Here is a 27,269-nt window from a genome sequence, read left to right on the forward strand (position 1 = left end):
TATGACAGAAACAGGCTTGATAAGCACTTGTGCATTTGAGCCTGCCCTTTTGCTAACACCATCATCATGTTATGAAGCCAAGGGCAACAGACCACTTGGGAAAAGGAGACCCAGTTTTCCTACCTATCACAGTCCTCTCAGTTGAGGGTCCAGACATTTGAGTGAGGTTGTCTTGGACCATTCCAGTCAGGTTGACCCACTGGCTGAGTTATCCAACTTGACCTAGATGGTCTGAAACATGAGAAAACTTTGGAGATTTTGAGCAAAGAGATGACATGATCTAATCTAGATTTTAACAGGTTCAACCTAGCTGCTATATTGAGAATTAACTGGCTTGGTCCAGTAGGCAGGACAAAGATGGCTGTCATCAGACTCTAACCAACAACATTTGTTGCGTGAAGGAAAAAAAAAAGAGAGAGAGAGAGAGAGGGAAAATAAAAAATGATTCCTGGCCAGCTAGAACAGTGGATTTGCCATTTACTAATAAAAGGAAGATGATACAAGTAGGTATATGGAGAAGAGTCCATTTTGGGACAACAGCGCTTGGCACATAGTATTATATAAGCTCTTGCTATTGTTTTTGATAACGATGGTAATTTTGAGATGATTATTATATATCCAAGGGAATGAACGGATAGGTAGTTAGAATCTGGGGTTTCAAGGAAAGGTTTGGACTACAGATATTCATTTGGGAGTCATCAGCATACAGGCATACCTTGTTTTTATTGTGCTTTGCTTTACTGTGCTTCACAGATAACTGCGTTTTTTACAACAGAAGGTCTGTGGCAACCCTGTGTCCAGCCAGTCTATTTGCACCATTTCTCCAACAGCATTTGCTCACTTCATGTCTCTGTGTCACATTTTGGTTAATTCTCACAGTATTTCAAACTTTTTCATAATATTATTATTATACTTGTTATGATGTTCTGTGATCAGTGATCTTGGATGTTATTGCAATTGTTCTGGTGGCACCACAAAGCATTCCCATATAAGACAGCAAACTTAATCAACAAATGTTGTGTGTGTTCTGACTGCTCCACCAACTGGCCACTCCCCCATCTCTCTCCCTCTCCTTGGGTCACCCTATTCCCTGAGACGCAGTATTGAAATTAGGCCAGTTAATAACTCTTCAACGGCCTCTAAGTGTTCAAGTGAAAAGAGTAGCATGTCTCTTACTTTAAATCAAAAGCTAGAAATGATTAAGCCTAGTGAGGAAGGCAGAATGAAAGCCTAGATAGGCCAAAAAGCAAGGCCTCTTGCAAAAAACAGCCAACCTGTACACTCAAAGAAAAAAGTTCTTTGAAGGAAATGAAAAGTGCTGCTCCAGTGAACACACAAATGATAAAGCAAAAGAGTCTTACTGCTGATGTGAAGAAAGTCTGAGCGGTCTAAATATACCAGGCCAGCTACAAACTTCCCCAACCCAGAACCTAATCCAGAGCAAGGTCTTAAATCTCTTCAATTCTATGCAGGCTGAGAGAGGTGAGGAAGCTGAGGAAGAAAATCTGAAAGCTAGCAGAGGTTGGTTCATGAGGTTTAAGAAAAGAAGCCAACTCCATAAAATAGAAGTACAAGGTGAAGCAGCAGATGCTGTTATAGAAGCTGCACTACCTTATCCAGATGATCTAGCTAAGATAATTCGTGAAGGTGGCTAAACAACAGACTTTCCATGTAGACAAAACAGCCTTATATTGGAAGAAAATGCCATCTAGGACTTTCATAGCTAGAGGAGAAGTTAATGCCTGGCTTCAAATCTTCAAAGTACAGGCTGACTCTCTTACTAAGGGACAATGCAACTTGTAACTAAGTTGAAGCCAATGCTCATTTCCCATTCCAAAAACCCTAGGGCCCTTAAGAACTATGCTAAATCTACTCTGCCTGTGTGCTCTATGAATGGAACACCAAAGCCTGGATACAGCACATCTATTTACAACATGGTTTACTGATATTTTAAACCCACTGTTGAGACCTACGGCTCAGAAAGAAAGATTCCTCTCAAAATATTACTGCTTGTTGATAATACACCTGGTCACCCAAGAACTCCGATGGAGATGGACAAGATTAATGTTGTTTTCATGCCTGTTGACACATCTTTTCTGTAGCCCATGGATCAAAGAGTAATTTCAATTTTCAAGACTTTGTATTTAAAAACTACATTTCAGGGGCACCTGGGTGGCTCAGTCAGTTAAGTGTCTGCCTTTAGTCAGGTCATGATCCCAGAGTCCTGGGATCAAGCCCCACATCGGGCTCCCTGCTCCTCGGGGAGCCTGCTTCTCCCTCTCCCTCTGCCGCTCCCCCTGCTTGTGCTCTCTCACACTCTCTAAGAAATAAATAAAATCTTAAAAAAAATAAAAAATGTGTTTCATAATAAGGCTATAGCTGCCATTGATGGTGATTCCTCTGATGGGAATTACTATCTGGGCAAAGTCAACTGAAAACCTTCTGGAAAGGACTCCCAAACCTAGATGCCATTAAGGCAGTTGAGATTCATCTGAAGAGGTCAAAATATCAACATTAACAGCAATTTGGAAGAAGCTGATTCCAACCCTCATGGATGACTTTGAGGAGCTCAAGACTTCAGTGGAGGAAGTGACTGCAGATGTGGTGGAAAGAGAATAAGAATTAGAAGTAGAGCCTGAAGATGTGAGTGAATCACTATAACGCACTGATAAAGCTTGAATGGATGTGGAGTTGGTTCTTACAGATAGATGAGCAAAGAAAGTAGTTTCACGAGATGGGCCCTACTCCTGGTGAAGACTGCTGAAATGACAACCAATGATTTAGAATATTACATACACTTAGCTGATAAAGCAACGGCAGAGTTTGAGAGGACGGACTCCCAATTTTGGAAGAAGTTCTACTGTAGATAAAATGCCATCAAACAGCATTGCATGCCACAGAGAAATCATTTGGAAAGGAAGAGTCAGTTGATGTGGTAAACTTCATTGCCTCATTTTTTAAAAATTGCCAACCCCAACCTTCAGCAACCACAACCCTGATCAGTCAGCAGCCATCAACATCAAGGGAGGATACTCTACTAGCAAAACAATTACGACTCACTGAAAGCTCAGATGATGGTTAGTATTTTTCAGCAACAAAGTGTTTTTTAATTAAGGTGTACACATTGGTTTTTTAGACATAATGCTATTGCACACTTAATAAACTATAGCATAGTGTATGTATAACTTTTATATGCACTGGGAAACCAAAAAATTCATTTGACTTGCTTTATTGCAATATTCACTTTATTGTGGTGGTCTGGAACTGAACCCACAGTATCTCTGAGGTATGCCTGAGAGGCCAAAGCTGAGAAGGGAACAGAAAAGTAAATAGACTGAGAACTAACAGCCAGAGAGTTAGGAGGAAAATTTGTATGTTTGTTTAAGATTTTAAGTAATCTTTATACCCAGTGTGAGACTCAAACTTACAATACTGAGATCAAGACTCGCATGCTCTACAGACTGAGTCAGCCAGGTGCCCCAGAAGGAAAATTTGTTGAATGTGGTGTCCTAGAAGCCAAATGAAGAAAGAGCTTCAAGAAGGGGACAGAATCAGTAAGTGCTGCTGATGCATCAGGTAAAATGAGGCCCGAGAACTGACTATTCGACTTAGTAATGTGGAAGCCACTGAGGATCTTGTTAAGAACAATTTTGGTGGAGAAGTGGAGGCATAAGCCTATGGTTTGACTTCAATAGAAAATAGGAAAGGAACTGAAACTAAAACCGAATTTAGGCATCTTTATCAAGGAAAGAGAGGCAGTAGCTGGAGGGAGCTATGAGGGTCAAAAGAGTTTTTAAGATGGGATACATAAAATGTTTTTAATGGGATGGAATGGGATAAACATGGGAAAAACTCAAGGAAGAAAAGCAAAAGGATGAAAACAGTCTCATGAATGCCATAAGGGGCTTGTTTAAATACTGCACCTTTAAAAGGAAAAAAAGTCCTTGAGTGAAAGAATAAAATTTAAAGTGAATATACGGAGAAGGAAAAATAAACTATTAATTATTGGGGACCCACAAAATAATAAGTGACTCACATAAACCATTCTCAATTTAATTTTCATAGCAATCTGTGATAACTACTATATAACTACTATTTTTCCTCCCCCCCCCTTTTTTTTTTCTCTTAAGAGTGTGAGCATGGCGTAGAGGGGCAGGGAATGGGAGGGGATGGGCAGAGGGAGAGAGAATCTTAAGCAGGCTCCACGCCCAGCACAGAGCCCAAGGCAGGGGTGGATCTCATGACCCTGGGATCATGACCTGAGCCCAAATCAAGAGTCAGATGCTTAACTGACTGAGCCACCCAGGCGCCCCTATTTTTCCAATTTATAAATAAGGCTCAGAGATTGTAGGAAACTTGCCCAAGATCACAAAGATAGTATGTGCTAGGACTGGGATTCAAATCCAGGTATATCAGAATTCCAGATCCTAAGCTTCTATTCATTATTCCAAGATTCATGACAGACTTCAATTTTCAGTCTACGGCCATACCACCCTGAACGCGCCCAATCTCGTCAGAAAACAAATAAAAGCTAACTTTAAAAAGATCAATATAATTCTCCCCAAACGGATCTATAGTTAGAACACAATTCCAATCAAAACCCTAGCAGGCTGTTTTTGGTAGAAACTGACAGGTTGGCTTTAAAATTTATCTGGAAATGGAAGAACCTAGAATAACCAAAACAATGTTGAAAAAGAGTAAATTTGGGAGGACTTACACTACCAGATTTCAAAATTTACTTTAGTGCGGTGATAATCAGAACAGTATAGTATTGGTATGGAATAGATACACAGATCAATGGAACAGAACAGAGCACAGCAACGGACTCATTACTCATGTGTATGAGCACATGCACATGGACGTGTCTGTGTGCAGTCAAGTGATGTTCAACCAAAGTGTCCAGGCAACGCAATAGGGAAAAAATGTTTTCAATGGTGGTGCTGGAATAACTGGAGATAAAAATTTAAAAATGAACAAATTAACCTTAAATGATACATCACAGCACACACAAAAATTAATTCAAAATGGATCACAGACCTAAATCTATAAAATTTCTAGGAGAAAATCTTCACTGCCCCAGGGCAAATAAAGAATTCCATAAAGGCAAGCTTCAATAAAAGAAAAAGTAAACTGATGATAAATTCGATTCATTTAAATTTAAAACTCCTGCTCCTCAAAATAATTAAGTGAAAAAGCAAGCCACACTGGGATATGTGTGTGTGTATACAAACACAAAGGAATTATACAGAAAAAACATAAAGAGAACTCAATAATAAAGCAATACAATTTTAAAAATGGGCTAGGGGCGCCTGGGTGGCTCAGTTGGTTAAGTGTCTGCCTTCGGCTCAGGTCATGATCCCAGAGTGCTGGGACTAAGCCCCGTGTCGGGCTCTCTGCTTGGCAGGGAGCCTGCTTCTCCTTCTCCCTGTGCCTGCCTCTCTGCCTACTTATGCTCTCTCTCTGTCAAATAAATAAATAAAATCTTCAAAAAAATAAAAAATGAAAATGGGCTAATGATTTAAACACTATAAAAGAAGATACACAAATGGCCCATAAGCACATGAAAAGAACCTTGCCATTTACAACAACATGGATGGATCTAGAGAGTATAATGCGAAATGAAATAAGTCAGAGAAAGACAAATACCATGTGATTTCACTCTTACGTGGAATTTAAGAAACAAAATAAATGAACAAAGAAAAAAAGAGAGAAATCAAAAACCAGACTATTATCTATAGAGAACAAACTGATGGTCAACAGTGGGGAGGAAGATGGGAGGATGCGGGGGGAGAAGAATGGAACTTGACTTTATTATCATCTGTTATCTGTCCCCTCAGGATCTCACCTGATACCCATACACCTCTATCATTACTTCCCAGCTTGTGGATTTAAGTGTCACCATTATTGAAGACAACTACCAAATCAATCATTTCCAACCCAGCTCACACTATGTCCCCATTCCAACTGCCTATTTGGCATCTCTGCACGAACATTTATTAAATATTCCCTTCAACCCCCATACCTTTATTACCTATTTCCATGAAAAGTGCTACCTTTTCCCCACGGCCAACTTCAATATTACCCTCCCTCTCTCCCTTCATATGTAATCAGTAAGCAAAATCCCATTAATTAAATTCATGTATTATCTCTCAAAGATGCTTCTCAGTATCCTGATTCAGACTTTCATGGCCTTTCACATGGATTTTGGCAGTTTTCTCAAATGGTTTCCATGACTACTTGCATGAAGTTCCCAAATACAGGATACCAAGTAATCCTAAACACATCAATTTCCAGACTTCTCTCTGCTTCCACTTATATAGGGTTGCAAAGTCATTAAGAATCAAACACCTAATCATCAGGGAAATGCAAATCAAAACCACAATGAGATATCACCTCACACCTGTCAGAATGGCTAAAATCAAAAACACAAGAAACAAGAAGTGTTGATGAAGATGTGGAGAAGAGGAACTCTCAGGCAACTGTTGGTGGGGATGCAAACTGGTGCAGCTACTGTGGAAAACAGTATGGAGGTTCCTCAAAAATAGAATTACCACATGATCCAATAATTCCACCACTAGGTATTTACCCAAAGAATATTAAAACACTAAATCAAAAAGATATATGCACCTCTATGTTTACTGCAGCATGATTTAAAATAGCCAAATTACAGAAACAGTCCAAGTGTCCACTGATAGATGAATGGAGAAAGAAGTGGTGTATGTGTGTGTGTGTGTATATATATATAAAATACACACAATGGAATATTACTCAGCCATAAAAAAGAATGGAAACTTGCCATTTACAAAAACATTAATTTCCATTTATCCATAAAATTCAAACTAAGCAGCCTGTTTGTCAGTATCCCCCAATTTAGCTTCCAACCTTACCTCCTTAAACCTCCCCTTCATGAACTATGCTCAGATGCTTCTGACTCTTCTTGTGTCTTTTTTTTTTTAATATAAAAAATTATATTTTCTCTGCCTGGAATATCCTTCTCCAGTTCACCACAAAATTCTCCCTATTTTAGGGAGATGATATGCCCTTCATAAAACCCTCTAAGACATTTTTGTGACGTCAACCCTTCACTTCATATCTATTATGGCACATATTACATCCTAACATGTTATTTCTTCAATTAATCTCTGGAAGTGTAATTCATACTATAACCCCAAAACTGCCTGGAAGAGTACTTTATTTTCTAGTCTTCCCTAAATAAATATGTTGAATGAATGTAGTTAACTAAGATATTATTTATATATTTTAAAAGTATAAAATAAAAACCTCAAGACTACAAATATGTACACAAAAATATTTTTAACAGTAAAAATCCTTTGATGGAAACTCCTTATGGTCTATACTACTACTGGCCAATAGAAGAAATCTAATATGAGTCACATATTTACCATATGTAACCTATTTCTTTTTACTTACAAAAGAAAAGAGAAGATAATGTATTTTTAATCTAACATATCTAAAACATTAGCATTTCAACATGTAGTCAATATAAATATTATTGAAGATTTCAAATTCTTTTTCATGCTAAGTTGTCCAAATGTGTGTATTTCACAATTACAGCACCTGTCAATTAAGCAGCTAATTTTTCATCAGAAATATTTGATCTGAATTTAGATTTCATAAAATTTACTGTTGAAGGCATACCTTCATAACAAATTTACAAATTGTCTGACAACTCAATCAAGCATAAATTCTTACAACTTAATTAAAAAAAACACCTTAATTATAGAGGTGCCTGGGTGGCTCAACTGGTTAAGTGTATGACTCTTGATTTTGGCTCAGGTCATGATCTCAGGGTCGTGAGATTGAGCCGCTGTGTTAGGCTCCTGCTGGGAGTAGAGTCTGCTTAAGAGTCTCTCTCTCCCCCCACCCCAACCTCTGACCCTCCCCACCCCACCTCCCTCTCTAAAAAAAAAAAATCCTTAAATATAATACAGTTCCTCAGTCACACCAGTCACATGTCAAGTGCTCAATAACCACAGGTGGCTAGTAGTTACTATACAGGGCCATGCATGAGAGGATCATGCATGAGAGGCCAACTTCAATATTACCCTCCCTCTCTCCCTTCATATGTAATTAGTAAGCAAAATCCCATTAATTAAATTCATGTATTTTCCTCTTTCATTCCAGTAGGTTATCAGTAATGAGAGGATCAATTATTTTAGCAATATGAAAGAGAAATATCACAAAAGACTTTTAACTCCTAAAACTATTAAGATTTTAGCAGGGGAAAAACCCTCCAGAGCAACCACTTTGCTTAATAATAGAAGTAGCCGTAAAACATTTTATACCAATAATGTCTTAATATTTCAGGCCTGCTATATCTTAGACACTATTCTAGCAGCTGGGATATAGCAGTGAAGAAAGTACACAAGGTTCCTGCTATGAAGGAATTTACATTTTGCATTAGGGGTTGTGGGAGGAGACAAAAAGCAAATCCATACATAATCTAGTGGGGTTACAGCGTGAAACTGACTGGGTATCAGTCTGGGGAAGACTCCCTGAGAAAAGTTAGATCCATGCATAGGAGTGTGAGGCCCCTTCTCCCCATTGTTCCATTTGCCCTCCCTTATGCAGCACAAGCTGAAAAATGCAACAAGAATCAGACAAGGCCCAGTCCAGGGCAGACCATCTAGCCTTTTTAGTATCCTAATATCTGACATAGTACTTAGTACCCCTAGGCTCTTTATGTTGCATTGAATAGAATTAAATATTACACACACATAAAAAAGAATATAACCCCTTCAAACTTTGCTGTTTGACCCTCTGGTCTCTCTGAGCTTCAATTTCCTATATGAAAAGTTAGAGTTAATTATGCTTATTTTGCAGTGTGAGTTATCGGTAAAACATATAATACATGTGAATGGATGCTGTGAATTCTAAAGCTTTATATGAAAAAGAACAACTTACCAGGGGTATTAAAAAAAGAGCTTATTTCATTCTGGGCAACCCCTTCAGGTCCCCTCCCTTCTTGGGAGCTTTGTACTCTCACTTTGAAATTGCTCAATAAACCTTGCTTTGCTGCCCACCCCCAGCAAAATTCATTTTTCTTGATTGACCCTCATACAAAAAACATGCCACACCACTGGGACAGACCTGGACTGACTAATTCAGTAGCCACTAGCCACAGGAGCATTTGACATGTGGTTAGTAGGACTGACATTTTAAATTTTATTTCATTTAAATGAAATAAAATTTAAACAGCTACATATGCCTAATGGCTACCATTCTGGACAGCACAGGTATGTATCAATACCACTGTTACTGTTAAGCTACTGGAATGAAAGAGGAAAGCCTCAAAACCTGCCTACCTTCCACGTCACCATTCAAAAGAAAGGTACAGCTGACAGCAAAATTTTTGATAAGCAGGTGAGAGAATGAAATGGAAATGAAAATGAAAAGCTTTCACAAAACAGAGTTGGCTTCCTATCAGGTAAGGTATGACAGAAATAGCACTGATTTATGTTAGAGTACTGGCACATGCACATAGCTTTCCATTCCTCCTCTGGCTGCCCTCAGAACTGAAACAGACATATCTCTTATTCATCTGTGCATCTCTGATACACAGTTTATCAAACGAATAGAATCCCATTACCAATGACTCTCCACTGTACTTACATGCTCTCTCTGGCTGGCATTCTTCTTTGAAGCCCAGCGTCTTAATTTCCCCTCCTATTTTTAAGAAATCCCCCAACTTGTAAGGCAGAAGCAATTTCCACTACAGATTTACCAGCCTCCCTTGCAGCTAGAGTGCATACAGATGAATCAGACTTATCAATGAGTACACCAACACAACATGTAAATGACAGCTAGTGAGAGAAGAGGTACTGCAGCAAATCCACCCTGGACAGCGAGAGCAACTAAATACGACTTCCAATATCAGTGGTCCTTGCATGTAAAGTGTGGGTCAGGGATATAAATTACGGAGAGATCAGGTCCTACAAAGGAGTGTCTTCACAGGCTGAATTTTAAGGTTGTATACTCCAGGCTATATAGCTGTTGTGCCAGTCAGAATAAAAGCCTCCCCAAAATCTCATATCCTAATCCCCACAACCTGTGAATATGTTACCTAACACTGTAAAAGGGATTTACATTAACTCAGATGTGATTAAGGATTTTTTTTTTTAAGATTTTATTTATTTATTTGACAGAGACACACAGCGAGAGAGGGACACAAGCAGGGGGAGAGGAGAGGGAGAAGCAGGCTTCCCGCCGAGCAGGGAGCCCGATGTGGGGCTCGATCCCAGGACCCTGGGATCATGACCTGAGCTGAAGGCAGCCGCTTAACGAGCAAGCCATCCAGGCGCCCCTGGATGTGATTAAGGATTCTGAGAAGAGATTATTCTGGATTACCTGGGTGTGCCAGTATAACCACAAGGATTCTTACAAGTAGAAGAAGGAAGAGGCAGGAGGGTCAGAAGAGATGTGATGAAGGAAGCGAAGGGCACAATGACAGGATTACTAGTTTTTTGAAGCTGGAAGATGGCCATAAACCAAGGAATGTGAGCAGCCTCAAAAGCTAGAAAAGGCAAGGAAAGGGATTCTCCCCTATAACCTTCAGAAGGAAGGACACCTAAATTTTAGCTTAGTGGGGCCCATTTCAAACTTCTGACCTCTAGAACAGTAAGATAATAATTTGTGTTGTTTTAAGTCACCAATTCTATGGTAATTTGTAACAGGAGCTGTTGTACCTAAGTCTCTAGCCCTTTCATACATAAATAAGCCAGTTGTTTCTCTTGCTCACATAACTGATATACTCCCCTAATTCTCCCACCCTTAAGCCTATATAATCTACTAGCATTTCTTTTTTTTTCTTAATTTATTTATTTGAGAGAGAGAGAGAGAACACACACAAGTGGGGGGGAGGGGCAGAGGGAGAAGAAGAGGGAGAGAAAGAGTGAGAGAGAGAGAGAAAAGCAGAAAATCTCAAGCAGACTCCACACTGAGCACGGAGCCCGAGACACAGGGCTTGATCTCACCACCCTGAGAACATGACCTGAGCCGAATGCAAGAGTTGGACGCTTAATCGACTAAGCCACCCAGGTGCCCCCATTAGCATTTCTTAAAAAGACAATGACACAGTTTTTCCTTCTTTTCATTGCCTAAATCAAGTGTGCCTAGTTTTGTTTACATCACAATGGAGAATAATACTAATTATTCAGACTTTACCATCTCTTGAAGACTGAGATATGTCAACCATTCTGACTGAGAAATTACTATATTTCAAAATATCTGCAATAGGGGTACCTGGGTGGCTCAGTTGTTGAGCGTCTGCCTTCGGCTCAGGTCATGATCCCAGGGTCCTAGGATCGAGCCCCGCATCGGGCTCCCTAGTCAGCGGGAAGCCTGCTTCTCCCTCTCCCACTCCCCCTGCTTGTGTTCCCTCTCTCGCTGTGTCTCTCTCTGTCAAATAAATAAAATCTTAAAAAAAAAAAAATGTCTGCAATAAATATGATCTCATACATTACTGGTCAACATTTACCGACTGTCAGTATTGCTCTAAAGTTGTACCAAGATAGGGGCACCTGGGTGGTTCAGTCGGTTAAGCGTCTGCCTTCCGCTCAGGCCCTGATCCCAGGGTCCTGGAATGGAGGCCCATGTCTGGCTCCCTGCTTAGCAGGGAGTCTGCTTCTCCCTCTTCTCGCCCCGCCCCCCGCTCGTGCTCACTCGCACGCTCTCTCCCTTACTCTCTCTCTCTGAAATAAATAAAATCTAAAAAATAAATAAAATCAAGTTCTACTAAGATAATTGAGAAAGACCTCCCCTCAAATGCTAACATGGGAATAAAATGGTGAACAAACACAAAATAATGTAACCAATGAAAGAGTACTGAGAATAAAGAGGAACATCTGGTCATTTATCTGACAAAATTCTAAGATGATTCAAAGACTTTTCTGGAAGAAGGAACTTTTCAAGGACAACTTTTTCATGTGAAGTCACATGAAAAGAAGCTAAGACTGTGAGATAAGTAGAGGAAGGTTGTCCTTTTTCTAGAGTTAACCTGAGTCTTACTTTCTCAGGATCAGCTGTGTTTAAGCAGGAAAATGGAAAATTAAAAGATGTCAGGCCATGTATGAAAGCTTTAAAAATTTGTTACTTTTAAAGAGTCACACCGAATTTTCCTTCTGAAGCAACTTATTACCTAAGATTTGAATTTCATACATGTAAAATTCTATTCCTTAATGTCAGAAGCTGATACCTGAACACCTCGTAATAAGTCAACCAAGGCAATAAGGAAAAGGCAATCTTAATCTTCTGTACTTAAATTATAAAACTGGCAAGTCATCCTCCACTTGTCCTATTAGCCCAGGTGGGTCAGAACTGTTTTTCCCCGTAGTAGCTAGTTCTCGATATTCCCAAAGGTTCTGGGAAATATACTGTATTTAAGTAGCAATACTGAAGGCAGAAACTGCAAGAAGAACAGCTAAGAGAGAACAGCAGGCCAACTAGTCAGTAAGAGAGTTCAAAGCAGTCTAAGTTAATTCATTACAAATATAAAAGAAAAATAATCTCCCCCTTCTCTTTCCCTTAATAAGTTTCCTGGCAAGATTACCCTGCCCTCTCCCTTATTATTCTACAAAAAATAAATGCATTAGGAAGCTTGAGATTGATGAGAAAAGTTTGTTCAGATCATATATACTACCTATATATTTATGCGTATTAAATGTTTTACAGAAATATATTATCTAATAACGAATATATAAACAAAAATACAATCTAAAAATCCTAAAATCCTAAGCAAATAAGAATATAAAACTATAAAGGAAGAGTCCATATGATGTATGGTGAAAAGCATTCTGGAACCTGAATCCTGCATGGTTCAGCTACTTTATGCATGACACGGGGCTTAACTATTCTGCTTCTCTGCTTTTCTATAAAATGAAGTCAACAGTATACCCCTCACAGGGGTACTCCCTCGGTACTGGTGAGGATACAAGAAAACAGGTAGTTTTAAACACTGTTAGGGCGGGAATAAACAGTATGAACTTTCTGGTAGGATCTACTATGTATTATTAGTTCCCTTTTGTTGCTGTAACAAATTACCACAAATTTAGTGGCTTAAAATGACACAACATATTATCTTACAGGTCTGAAAGTCAGAAGCCTAAATGGGTCCCAGTAGGCTAAAATCAAGGTGTCAGCACAATGGTGTTGCTTTCTGGAGACGTCAGGGTTTTGGCTTTACCTAGGTCTCAAGGCTGCCTGCATTCCTTGGCCTGTGATCTTATTCCAGCAAAATGCTCTTTCCAGTCAATCCTTCTATCTCCCTTTTCCATACTTAGAGGATCCTTGTGATTACGTTGGGCCCACCAAATAATCCCTGATAATCTCTTCATTTTAAACTCAGCTGATTAGAAACCTTAATTCCCCCTTGCCATGTTAACATAACATATTCACAGGCTCCAGGGATCAGGATGTAGACATATCCTGGGGGTCAGGGTGGGGCGGGGTGCTATTCTGCCTACTACACCTAACAAATGATTTTTAAATGTGCACACCCTGTCACTCAAATAAGCATACACAAGGGTATGTGTATATGACGATGTTCATTACAGCACTTTTTAAAATAATAATAAAATACTGGAAATAACACAAATTTTCACTTTTAGGAAATCAGTTTAGAAAGCTATGGCATTCCCATACAACAGAGCAGTATGCTTATGTTTCCAATGATGCTGTAGATATATAATTACAAACATGTCTTTAATAAAATGTTAAGTGAAAAAAAGCCAGATCACAAAAACAAATGATATAGTCCAATCCCAGTTATTGAACAATACGCATACACACAAATATGAGTACATGAATATGTTACCATACATATAAAAAATAACTGGAAGACAACACAACTCTGGATGGTAGGATAACCATACATTCCTGTGTGCCTGGAACAGTCCAGATTTATGCCTGTTGTCCCAGCAATGATTTGCACTCTCTTTCATGATCACAGGATCATTCTTACAATTTTCTGGGGTTTGTTTTGTTCATTTCAAACAAGTACTTTCCTGGATGCTAAGAGTGGCAAGAATCAAATCTACATTACCATTTGAAATTTTTAAAAATTAAAGTAGCTTAGGAAATATGCTTTTTAATATGTGAATGTGCAACCACTAATTGTGAGCCATCTAAATTACATACATTATACCATTTGACAGCATCGATGGCAAACGCAGACACCAAAAGAGAAACTTCATTTTTTTTTAAACTTGTTTTTTTTTGTTTGTTTTTTTTAAGATTTTTTATTTATTTGAGGAGAGAGAATGAGAGAGAGAGAATGAGAGAGAGAGAGCACATGAGAGGGGGGAGGGACAGAGGGAGAAGCAGACTCCCTGCCCAGCAGTGAGCCCGATGCGGGACTCGATCCAGGGACTCCAGGATCATGACCTGAGCTGAAGGCAGTTGCTTAACCAACTGAGCCACCCAGGCGCCCAAGAAACTTCATTTTTAAGAGCACTGCCCAAGTATGTGCAGTGGACAAAGAGGGAGCAGACTAAAGTCAATCCCAGCTCTGCCACTAATTAGGTACTTTAAGTATTGTTCTCCTTCTCTAATATGTCAATTGAGCAAGCTATACAAAGTTATTGTATACAGTGGCTTAAGAAGACAATTATATAAAAGTATTTTGAAAAGTACAAAGCACTAATAAAATTTAAGATAGTACCCTTGAGGAATAAAGTAGTCCACTTCACAGTAAAGATCACTCAACTACTCTATAGCCAGTAAGACACAATTTGCTCCTACCCAATTCAAAAACCACCTTAGCAAGTTCATAAGTTAAATATTGATACACTCAGAAATGCAGAAAATGAATACAATGCATAAATTAGGCTCTTTACTATGCTGTTTTATATACACATTTTCTCATGTAATTCTAAGAATTCTATCATTGTCATTTTATAGAAAGGAAAATACAGAGTAGAAAAGTAAAACTAGAGAGATTCAAGGTTACATTGCCATGTGCAGCAGAGATGGGATCTGAACTCAGGACAATCTAAACACAAATTAGGCCAGTCTTAATTTAAAGGCTTTTGCTCATTCAACACCACCCTGCTTTCTCAGGATACCAAAAAGATCCTTGAGTATGAGTAACAAACAACCTAATCAATAAAATTTTTTAAATTAGAAAGCAATTAATTAACATTTGCTTTTCCTTTCCTATTATAAACCAGAAGTTATGACCAACATGCCTTAACATTTGAGTTATGCTTCTTAAAATGTTCTGACCTTTTTCCATTAAAAAACAAAACAAAGCAAAAGTAATGATTATTTCAGGCAAACAAATATTATTATCTTAATTATTTAAAATAAGCAGAGTTTAGGGGTGCCTGGGTGGCTCAGTGGTTAAGCGTCTGCCTTCGGCTCAGGTCATGATCCCAGGGTCTTGGGATCGAGCCCCGCATCCGGCTCCCTGCTCCCCGGGAAGCCTGCTTCTCCCTCTCCCACTCCCCCTGCTTGTGTTCTCTCTCTGGCTGTGTCTCTGTCAAATAAATAAATAAAATCTTTAAAAAATAAAATAAGCAGAGTTTAAGAAATACGTATTTTACAGACTTAGATATTAAAATACAAAAAATTCACTGTAAAATATCTTACGAACTATACAGGTGCACATGCACAAAATTTTGTGGATGCCCTTTTTATATTCAAATTCGTCCTGTGATAGTTCTTTTAACACTATGCTTTTTATCTTTTCCAACCAGCAATAAAAAAATTTTCAAAGAAGCATACATTTTAACTCATTTCTTCTTTGAATATCATCTTTTAATTGCATTTTACTCTGATTATCTTTCTACCAATATCTCATCACTGCATAGTATCTCACCTGACAAAAACTAAATAATAATTCATGACCTACCTAAGACAGAGTATTAGTAAAACACATTCTAATACACTGTGACCCAACTAACAGCACTGAAATGCTAGGCTTTTGGGAAGAGGAAGGAAGGAAAACGTACTCGACTTATGTGTTCAGTGAACCTGTGAAGTTTTAGGAAACAGACTGAGAATATTAACACATTAAATACAGCAGCTCCTTAAATATAATAGATTTTAGAACCATGCTTCTCACTTAAGACTGACGTTACAGAAAGCAAAATGCCATCAAAAGAAAAATGCCATCAAGAACTCTGAGAACAAAATATTAATCATCGAAAAGGATCTCAAATGTACTGTTTTCTTTATGAAAGACTTAAAAAGGTTGAATCCAAAGAGACTTCACTAACTTAAGGTTCTGTTTTTCTCCCCTTTCTTCCCTCACCTCCACCTCTATTCCGTATCTGGACTCAAGAGGTTAAGATTCTAGAAAATCAGTCCTATCCACCCAATTATTTTCAGAATTACATGTATTCACTACAACTTTCATCTAAACATAATAATTTAATAATGTTCCAAATAACTAATTTTTAGCTAAGATGAAGTTACTTTCAAAGCTAAGGAAAGGAAATTTAAATCTATGTATCTCGGGCGCCTGGGTGGCTCAGTTGGTTGGGCGACTGCCTTCGGCTCAGGTCATGATCCTGGAGTCCCGGGATCGAGTCCCACATCGGGCTCCCTGCTTGGCAGGGAGTCTGCTTCTCCCTCTGACCCTCTTCCCTCTTGTGCTATCTCCCATTCTCTCTCTCTCAAGTAAATAAATAAAATCTTTAAAAAAAAAATCTTTATGTATCTCAAAGGAAGGACTGTAGGCATTATATAAGTATCTTTCTCTTGTGTCTCCCTATTCTAGTAGGAATGTGTACAACAAACATCAGCCATTCAAATATAAATTGTTCCCGTAAGATTAACAACGAGATTTGAGATAGGGCTATTAACAATCTCATGTAACTTATACACCATAACCTGACTGACAGTCTGATCTGATCACAGTGTTTACATCAACCAAACTCTCAAACATTTCTAATAACAAACTTTTTAGAGTTCTCAAACACACAGCCCCCAGGCGTTTATTTACTCATTTTGTTCCTCTGCCTACTACATTTTCCCTTCTTTCTTCACCTCATTAATCCTACTCATCCTTTAAGACTGAGCTCAGAGATTCAACTCAGGAAGCTTTCTCTGAACTCCCCTGGAAATCAAAGTTCCACTTCCCTCAGTATACTCTGGCATCCTTGAAAATACTTAACATAGTATTTACCACATTATATGAAAATACCTGTGTAACATCCATCTCCCCCAGGAGACCACTATCCTAAGGAACAAAAATCAGTTCATTCATTCTTATATTCTCAGGGCCTAGCACTATCATCCATAAGTATTCCATAAATGTTTTTGCAAAAACAAAACAAGAAAGCATAAAAACTTTATTGAACACTCATTATGTACATTGTATTTTTAAAAATGCTGAGACATGGTCTCTATCATGCTCAGTCTAGCTGCAGAGATAATTCACTTATATAAAAAAAGAGATCATTACAAATTTAAGAAATTATACATACCAAATGACTAAGAGAAAGGAAATATTACAAAGTTCAAAGAATGCAGAAATCACCAGAGTAGAGAAGTCTTCACAGAAAAGGTGAGGCTTAAGATAGTGCAGGACGGTACTTCCTACAGGGAAAATGGCCTGGGAAGAGAGATTAAAGCAGGAATGGATAAATCATGTTTAGAAGGCAAAGAGTAAATTACTCTGGCTGGCACTGTGAGTTCTTATGAAAATATAACAAGATATCATGTGGCAGAAGTAGATAAGGGTCATTTTATGGAAGGCCCAGAATGCCAGACTAAGGAGTTTAAACATGGTAAATCGACATACAAATGCTTCGCAGGAATATTAATGCAGGAGCAATGTAAAAGATCAACTGGCAGGGGGACAGGGTGCAGTGTGAAAGAGAACCAAAATTTGCTAAACATACGTAAATCTTTATTGTTTTGTTTAACACCGGCAACTTTATGAGATCAATGTTCCATTTAACAAGAAATCAAGACCCAGAGATGTTGTTAGTTCAAAAAGAGAGACTAGTGGGCAATGTTTAAAAACCCAAAGTCAAAACTTTCTTCTTGCTACTTGCAAGAGCTGTAGGCAAGATATCAGGTAGACTATTTCAACAGCAGGGCCATAAAGCTGACAGTGCCAGACATGAAAAAGAAGAGGAAACAGGAAGGCATCATTTACAAAAGTGGTTTAGGTGTGGAATAGTCTGAGGACACTGGGAGAACTCAAAGATGACTGCCAAGACTTTAAACCTGGATGGGAGGATGGGGAGTGGCAGCACCAAAGAGCAAAATGAGGAAACATGAGGGATAGGGTGAGAAGAATGAGAATTAACCAGTTTACCTTTAAGAGTGTTGACTTTGCTATGACATAAAGACTTCTAAAATTAGGAATGTCCAGAAGGTAGCTATGCAAAATTACCAGATTAGTCAATGCCAGAGGCTAATTTCCAGGCACCATCTATAACTAAAGCTTACATAGTGTACTTACTATGTGCCAGAACCATACCAAGTACTTTGCAAGTTAACTCGCTTGATCATTATAACTCATGAGATAAAGATTATTATCATCACCACTTTTCAGATCTGGAAACTGTGGCACAGAAAGCTTAAGGAGCTTGTCCAAGGTCACATAGCCAGTAAGTGGTAGAGCTGTGATTTGAATCCAGGCAATTGTGCCCCAGGGACCATACTCTAAACTACTATACTCAACTGTACTTTGTTATGTATTATTTTATGTTTATGCCTATTCCATTAAATAGTTTATAAACTCTCTGAATGGAGACATGATATCTGATACATGTATCTCCCCAGGACTTAACACAGTGATTTGTACTAAATAAACATTTAACAGGTTTTAAACGACGACGATGTGGTGACAGCGAAGGGATGTGGTATCTGAGGAAAAGAACCACTGAAAGAAGAGAAAAAAGAGGAATAGGGCATGCATTTCTTCTTGCCACTGATGGGGCAAGGCAAACCAGGAAAACAAAATAAAAAGGTAGGATATTCAGAATCATGGAATCTCAGTGCTAAAAACAACAGACTTCAAGAACTCCCCTAAGGCCCCTGTGTATAAGCCATAGCATCTATGAACTATGTGGTAATTAGGTACTTGTTTTTGGGCCTGGTAAAACTGCTTGACAATGGATCCTCTTTTTATCCCCAGGGACGTGGGATATAGACCCTGGCCCAAACTGAATGTTTATTTGTGGGAGGGATGAATGGATGCATATGAGACGGACGCAGAGAGACAGAGACAAAGGAAAACAAAAGTGTCAGTGTAAGTGAGAAAGAAAAACAATCAGTGGATGAATTTGGGCATCAGTTCTTTGGCACCTGTGGAAATACCAATTCCAATAAGGTGCTAAGGAAAAATATCTGGATTATAAAGGATTAAGGAAAAGCAGATGGTATAGAAAAGTAAAAACAAACTATAGGGCAAACTTGAAATTGTTAGCCATAAGATATTTCGGTAAGGAAGGACAGAATCTAAAGGGAAAACAGGAACAGGAAAGGAATGTTAAGAGAAAACTGAGAGTGGTCCACAAAAGACTATTAGGGGGAATATTTAAATAGACTAAAATAATAAACAAGGTGCCTGGGTGGCTCAGTCCTTAAGCATCTGCCTTCGGCTCAGGTCATGATCCCAGGGTCCTGGGATCGAGCCCTACATCGGGCTCCCTGCTCGGCAGGAAGCCTGCTTCTCCCTCTCCTACTCCCACTGCTTGTGTTCCCTCTCTCGCTCTCTGTCAAAAAATAACTTAAAAAATCTTTTAAAAATAAATAAATAAATAAATAAAATAATAAACTAAAAGAGGAGAGACAAAAGAATACTGAAATAAGGTTCTGGAGAAATGGTCTATGATCAAGCACACAGGAAAAGGGATCCTTCAGGACTCTAACCAAACTGCCTTTCCCCTTCAGCTGTCTACAGCAGCCATCACGTATTCAAACCACCACTTCTACATCTCTACTTCTCAGCCCATAACCTATCTTATCTAAGAAAAACTTAGAAAGGCCTGGCTAGAATACTAATGTCATGTATTAGAGAGTAAATGAAATGTTTAAAAATTTATTTGGAGTAAAGGAGCTATGAGATGTTCTTCCTGCCTGAGATGTCAATTTTCCTAATACCACTTTTAAAAGTCCCAACCATCTTTCAAAACCCAGACTAAATCTCACCTCCTCCAAGATACCTTCTTCACCCCACCTCCACCTCTGTTCGAAGAAAGTTCTTCCTCCCTATATTTACATAGTACCTCTGTTTCTCTATCATAGCACTTTCTAGTTCATCTGCTCTTACAGTTACTTAAATGTCTTCCTCCAGTATCTTTGAGTTTTCCACAGGCAAAGCCCCTATAATTGTGCTCTGCACATAGTATTAACTGCCAATAAAATGAAACAGACTTTAAAAAATACATTTAAAATATGTACAAGTTTTCACCAAGTCAAAACATGGTAACTATTACACCTAAGAGAAAATAGCTAAGAGAAGCCTAAGAAGTAATCTACGGCTTGAAGAAGGAGAAAATAAGAAAAAGAATTTATGCTGTGCATATATGATATAACCTTCCTATTTATATTTTCTAAATCAGTGGTTCTCAACTGAAAATGGATATGCACTCATAAGGAACATTTGGCAATGTGTGGAAATATTTCTGGTTGTCAAAAATGGAGGTGAATGATACTGCCATTTAGTGGGTAGAGGCCAAGGATGCTACTAAACATCCTATGATTAACAGGACTGCTCCCCACAACAAAGAACTGTCTGACCCAAAATGTCAGTAAGTTCCACGGTTAAGAAACCCTGCTCTAAATGAAGCAAAGAAGAAAAAAAACTCAAACAAAATTGCTACCTAGTCTACTTGAGACTCCTAAAGTTTTCTTGAACAATTTCTTAAACATCTACTCTTCCTACTGACTAAAAATTGGGTCTAAAGCAGTGAAAACAACTTTCCTAAGAAGCTCCACTTACATGTTAAGGAGAAAGGAACTGGTTACAAGTTCTCACTTACCTTGTGACATGGTTGCCAAAACTCCATCCCTCTAACTGCTGATTAGCCCTATTCTTAGTTACAATCTCCTAGACCACTAATAAGTCCATCCACAACAATTCAACAACTAAATTAAAATACAGCTTGATTATAAAATTTAAATGACATGTGATGACCACCTACCAAAATACCCACATACAGATGACCAATCCACTATCCAAAAGACATGTGCTTAATAATTTATTCTCTGAACAAGATCAATCAAGTAAATGAACCCACCTAAACTTTCAGGCATTCATTCATGCCACTAAAACTAAAAATCTGAAAGGCTAGACAGGATTAGGGATGTAGTTAGAGGCTGCAAACAATATTAATCCACTATAAAACAAACTAGCCCTTTTAAAGTCGGAACCACCCTCTACCCCAAAATTGCCTCGAGAAACTTGTTACACTAGTGAGTCCAGATCTTACTAGAGCACCTTAAAAAAACAAAACAAAAGCTCAGAAGTTGTTTCATCTACCACAAAGGTAGAACATAGCGGCTGTTAGAAAGCAATGAAACATAGTCTAGGACAGGAAGTATACATTTTGAATCCAACTGAAACCACAAGGGAAGCAGAAATTAACTGCCAAAATAATTTAGCCAGTCAATATTCAAGCAGGTAAAATGCTATTAAAACCATTATAACAAAAAAACAGAGTTATAAGCCTCAAGAGAGAGTAATTTTTTTCCCCAACAATTTTGCCATGTATGCCTTATTTTCTGGGACCAAAGCTATTTTATTTTAAATCCTGCGCAGGGGCTGGGGGAAGGACTTCTTAACCATGTGAATTAGAATCAGCATGTACTATAGGATTCGTGTGTGTGCGCGCGCGCGCGTGCACACGCGCTCTATAGGATTTCTTTTTTTGATACGATTTCATATTATGCTATAGAATTTCTTGAAGCTTCTAGAGACAGTGAATGCCCAGCCCAGAATTACCAGAATCTTCCAGAACCTATTTAGTATACATATTCCTACCAAACTGCTCCCACTAACTCCCCTGTTCTTCTCCTCAGGCTAGGATAAAAGGCTCTGTTTGCTACTTTATTCAGCCTCATCTCCACCTTTTATCTCCCTGTATCCCAAGATTTACAGTGACACATTTTATCTTAACAAGTTACTGGATATTTTAATTAATATATAAATGATAATCATTTTTCTGCTCTCTCAGAAAACCATCCTGTAGCTGTTACATTATTTCTACCTCTGGCAACAAAGTTTCTGACAAAGAAGTGTGCCACTGGAATGCAGCCTCTTTGTTAATAGAAGTATCATGCAAAAAAAAAAAAAAATTCTAACAAAACAGTTTGTAGATGTTTCTTGTAAGGTCTAATACCAGGGATCAACTTAAAGTGGATCTCCCTGAAAAACCTATAGCACAGAATGCAATTAAAGCAAAAAGACAAGAGTAGGGAAGGAAGGAGAGGAGAAAAGTTGGAAGGAGTACAGAGCACCGACTGCTGCCTCCCACGACAGCAGCAGATGTCATTCAGTGGCACCTGTGCCACCTTTTGTAACAGGATTTGACCTATTTGACTGTATAGGCTATGATTATTCTATTTTCTCAACTTTTCAAACAACTTTGATTATGTCTTCCCTATATGGTACTTCAATACTTTCTCCACGCTTGCTTTTCCAACTTTCATATGTTAATTCCCATATTTCTATTCCCTAAAATACTGTTGTTTTTTTTTATTGATTTTGTTTATTTATTTGACAGAGAGAGGGAACACAAGCAGGGGGAGAGGGAGAAGCAGGCCCCCCGCCGAGCAGGGAGCCCCATGCAGGGCTTGATCCCAGGACTCTGGGATCATGACCTGAGCCGAAGGCAGCCGCTTAACGACTGAGCCACCCAGGTGCCCCTAAAATATAAATAAAAAATAAAGCATGATATACATCACCTTCTATTTCATCCATGGATTATCCTTACCCTTCTCCCACCCCTTATTAAATGAACGATATCCAATATACCCTTTTCTTCTACTCGAGGTGTCAAAGTCTTTAAGATCTTTCCATTTTGTCATAAATTGAAAGAGAAAACACTGAAATTTTCTTCAATTTGAGTAATAAATTTCCAACGATATTCAGTCTAGGACCCTCATATTTAAGACCATTTCTTATGTTTATAAAATGTAGGAAAGTATTCTCAATTTATTCATTTGGATAGGAGTCTTGTCAATCTATTTAAAAATATGACACTTCTCAAAAAAACTAAAAAGACACTTCTCAAAAAAAAAAAAAAAGTCCATCATCCTGTCTTGCCTAGAACATCACCTTCTTTCCCAAGCAGAAGATAGGTTTTCTTTCCTTTCATCTCTGCTCTATTTCTACAACTCAAGAGTAATTCAGTCCACTTGATTTTGAATTCCTTCTATATTCATCTTACTGATGCTTTTTACTTCATAACCTCATACCTCACTCTTCTGAAACTGCCATCTTACTCCCTGGTTTGCCACCACCCCACCATTTCAATGCCAGACACCCCAGCTCATTTACTCTAACAAATTAATTCAGCTGATACAATGCTAATTTTCATCTACACAAAAAGATCTGTAGCTATGCAGTTTAAAAATTGCCCAGTCATGGTCTTATACCATTGAGAAAGGTAGGCAACAAAACTTTCCTGAAAGTCAAGGTCACAAAGAATAATTGCTATACCCCAAACCCCAAGGGGTATAGGTGTTCAGCTATACCTAGCATCCTTCCCAAGTTGTCTAAAAATCAAATGTTCGGTTTCCTACAAAGAAAAGAAAGTGAACATGATGCTTCCCTGAAGACATTCTCTAGCCTCCTGACAGCCGACTTTAAATAGAATGATTATCTGAAGGAAAAGGGAAATCTGGGTTGGTGCAAGTCTTTATTACCCCTTACCCTCTAAGTCCCGGACTACTATTAGCCCTAAGACTCGCTTTATTTACTTAGAATAGATGTGCAAGACTGAGAAAAGACTGGCTCCCAGGAATCCTTAAGGGACTCCAGGTCCTATGTCTGTTCAATTTTGCTTACTCAACTTCAGCTGGAAAATATGTTACTTAAACATGGTTTTCATTGTTAATCTTTTCTCCCTTCTTCAAAGAGCTCAAATCATCTCAAGTGGTCACCCGTGATTCCACAACCTAAGGATAAGTCTTCCCTATTATGCTGATTTTGCAAAATATAAAACACATTAACACAGAAGCCTCTCAAAGCCAACCAATCTTCCCATTAAAATTATCACCACTCTCCCAGTCTGCTTTTCATACCTTTCTATTACACCACCTTATTTCTGGTCCTAACTGCCCATTACTACATTACACAGATTCACCTCCCTAATACCTATCAATGAACATGTGAATGCTCTTCTAAACAAAGCACCTCAGATTCTCCACTGTTCATCCATTTTAACTATAAACTACAGATCATGATTTAAGACCCTCTCAAATATGGGCACCTAATTGTTGAGGACCATATAGCTGGTATGTGGAAGCTCTGTAGGTCTTCTAACTAAAGCCTACCTAATAGGCTTTCCTTGATCACCCTGTCTATATAAAACAAGATATCCATACCTTGCCTTTTCCTCCTAATGGTCACCATCTGACAAACTTATCTGTTCATATGTTTATTGATTGCATAATTCTACCATAATATGTCTTCCTATGTTTACTCTTTTGTTCACCATTGTATCCTCAGCACCTACAAGAGTAACTGGTATATACTTAGCTCTCAATATATATTTGTGGAAAGAACGGATGAACCCTGACATGTCACACGGTATGGCTGATACGGAGTTAGAAGACCTACAGAGCTTCCACATACCAGCTATATGGTCCTCAACAATTTTTACTTCTTTGTGCTATACTTTCTTCATCTGTAAAAGGAAGAGTCGACCTTCATCTATAAAAAAATCTATATAAGTTTTTCCAGCTGCATCACCCTATATTCTTGTTTAACTAGACTAGACATCTTCCCTGGCCCCTATCCTTCCTATCTTCATATCTCTGCTCAGTTTCCTTCCATTGGATTCCCCATTCTCAATCCACACCTGTCAGAATTTTCCTTATCCCTAAAGGTTCATTTTAAGTGCCATTTTCTCCCTGCACCCTAACAATCTGTAAACTCTGTAATTAGAGGGTGGAGTTCTTTTCTATTCTCAGCAGTTGGGACAATACCTCCCATATAGGTGATCAACAAAATGACTGATGAATCATGAGTGTATGAATGAGCAAATGAACAAAGGAAGCTTTTCCTGATTTCCCCCAACTGCTCAGGTAATATTCTGCCTTTAGACTCTTAAAACACTTGGCATCTTTTTGATACCTGTCATAGTTTACTCTGTGCTATTATTAATTTACTTGCCTAATAAACTAAACTGCAAATTCCTTAAAATTAAGTACTAGCCTAATGAGTCCCATAAGCTCCCTTTACAACATCTACCATAGATCTTTCCCACAGTTTTATTTATTAAGTTCATCTGATATGTTAAACAATAAAAGGATAATAATGGAGAAAAAGGACTGTGTTAGATAACATTCCAACTACCCTATAGTCATTGAGCACACACGTTGTGTGGATCCTGTCACTGTTAAACTCGGGCATTCAACCATAATTCAAAGATCTCATCACTACTCTCTCCTTTCCACACTCGGCCTAATGAAACTATTACTACTTTCATAAGTAGAATAGCCACTCACTCTCCTATATCATTTACTACCTACCTTCTCTTGTAATATGCATAAAGCCAATCACACATCAATACTTTCACTTCACTAAACAGCTAAAGTGATTTTTCTGCTCATTTCAGACTTCTGCCCCATCCAATTCCCTCCTCTACAAGGTATGAAACCATTTTTTTAAAAGATCTTCCCATAAGCCTGCCTTAGTTCTGCTCCTGAAAGATAAAAAGGATCCCTTTTAAGGTCCTCCTTCCCCTTTTCTAAAAAGTAGCAACTCTCCAATTAATCTCAGGCTCTAACAACCTTAAATTTCTCTGCCATCAAGATTTCGACCCTCTTTTACCTCTACCTCCAAGCTCTTAATCTGCTTCCATGGAACGTTCCTGGCTGCACAATCGCTGGTGTCTTTCCATTCAATATGCTCTCACCATCACATACTTGGATCCAAAGTATCTATCTTACCCTTCCTAAAATGTTTATCAGTCGCTCCCTTTACACCACCCCAGACACACATCACATACTCGCACAGAGAGCTCTGTATCCATGCGTCACTCTACCACCGACATACAAGCTCCTTACACCACTCTTAATGAATGCACACGACTCTCGGAATGGTATCTTCCGACTACACTAATTCTAACTCAGTTTCTTCTGGGGAACCCAACACCGTCCATAGTACCTCCCTCTTTCCTCACTTCCTCATCCATTCCCCCCTCTTTATGCTCCCACCCCCACCCCGCCAACTAACTACAGATGTCATTTTTCCTGAGCACTTTCAACCCGAGAATAAAGAACAAACTCGGGTTCCCAGCGGTCTCCCTCTCCTCTATTCCTCCGTCCTCGCCCCCCTCCCCCAGGTGTGCAGACTTCCACCTCGTCCTCTCCCCATGCATCGCCCCAACCAATCCCACACCACACAACGTTACCCCCACCACCGGGATCAGACTCCACACCCACCTCCACTCGGAGTCGCCGCCGCCGCCGCCGCCGCCCCCCGCCCCCGAGCCTGCGACCCCGGGGGCGCGCGCGCACACACACACACATTCTCACGCTTCCCTAACCTCCTTCCCGGCACCAGGACTAGCTGGCTACGCTGGAACTCAGCCCGGCCCGCGGGGGCTAGGCAATCGAGAGTGTGCCCGCCCCGCCCCCTCCCGCGGATCCCCTCGCAGCCCCCGCCTCCCCGCCGGGAAAGGAGAGGACACAGCAACTCCCCCGCCACCCCGACACACCACCTCTGTGTCTGTTGCTCCGTACCCCAACCCTCGACCACCTCCCCCCACGTACAGGGGCGACCTCTGCACTCACCGGAGATACTGCGCGCTCTGCAGGCTCATCCTCCGCCGCCGCGTCTTCCCGCGAAGCCTCTGTGGGTCTCAGGCTCCTCGAAGCGGCCCCGCGGCCCCGCGGGTGCTGGCGGCCGCCGCCATCTTCCTCTCCTCCGGCTCCTCCTCGCTCGGCGGGGGGGTGGGGGTGAGTGAGGCGAGGGGGAGGGAGCGGGGAAAGCTGCTCTCGCGGCTGCTCTGGCCCGTGGGGCGCAGGGACACTCCGACCCGGGAGGGGGGAGGGGGAGGGAGAAGGGAAGGGGGCGGGGGGAAAGAGGAGGGAGAAGCAGAGGAAGGAAGTGGGGGTCC

At 39.5% G+C, this 27,269-nt stretch overlaps 2 protein-coding genes across 10 annotated transcripts in view; one reads left to right on the plus strand and one right to left on the minus strand.

Annotated features, from left to right (window-relative positions):
* Window positions 1–27,082, minus strand: part of SMG7 (SMG7 nonsense mediated mRNA decay factor) — an 85,376-nt gene extending 58,294 nt beyond the window's left edge. For 7 of the 9 annotated variants that reach the window (XM_025877554.2, XM_025877549.2, XM_073900129.1 and 4 more), the window contains exon 1: window positions 26,944–27,082. Coding sequence is in view for 1 of the 9 variants with exons in the window: in XM_025877548.2 (XP_025733333.1) it covers window positions 26,944–26,972 (29 nt within the window). In the remaining 8 variants the exon portion in view is untranslated. The remainder of the gene's footprint in view (window positions 1–26,943) is intronic. The other 2 variants (XM_025877548.2, XM_073900128.1) reach the window with 2 other exon arrangements.
* NMNAT2 (nicotinamide nucleotide adenylyltransferase 2) overlaps window positions 26,970–27,269 on the plus strand; it is a 206,205-nt gene continuing 205,905 nt past the window's right edge. The window contains exon 1 of the mRNA XM_073900139.1: window positions 26,970–27,108. The gene's annotated coding sequence lies outside the window, so the exon portion shown is untranslated. The remainder of the gene's footprint in view (window positions 27,109–27,269) is intronic.

The sequence above is a fragment of the Callorhinus ursinus genome, unplaced genomic scaffold, assembly GCF_003265705.2.
Source record: "Callorhinus ursinus isolate GAN/ISIS: 27379988/994484 unplaced genomic scaffold, GSC_fseal_2.0 scaffold13, whole genome shotgun sequence".
In the NCBI taxonomy this organism is placed as follows: domain Eukaryota; kingdom Metazoa; phylum Chordata; class Mammalia; order Carnivora; family Otariidae; genus Callorhinus; species Callorhinus ursinus.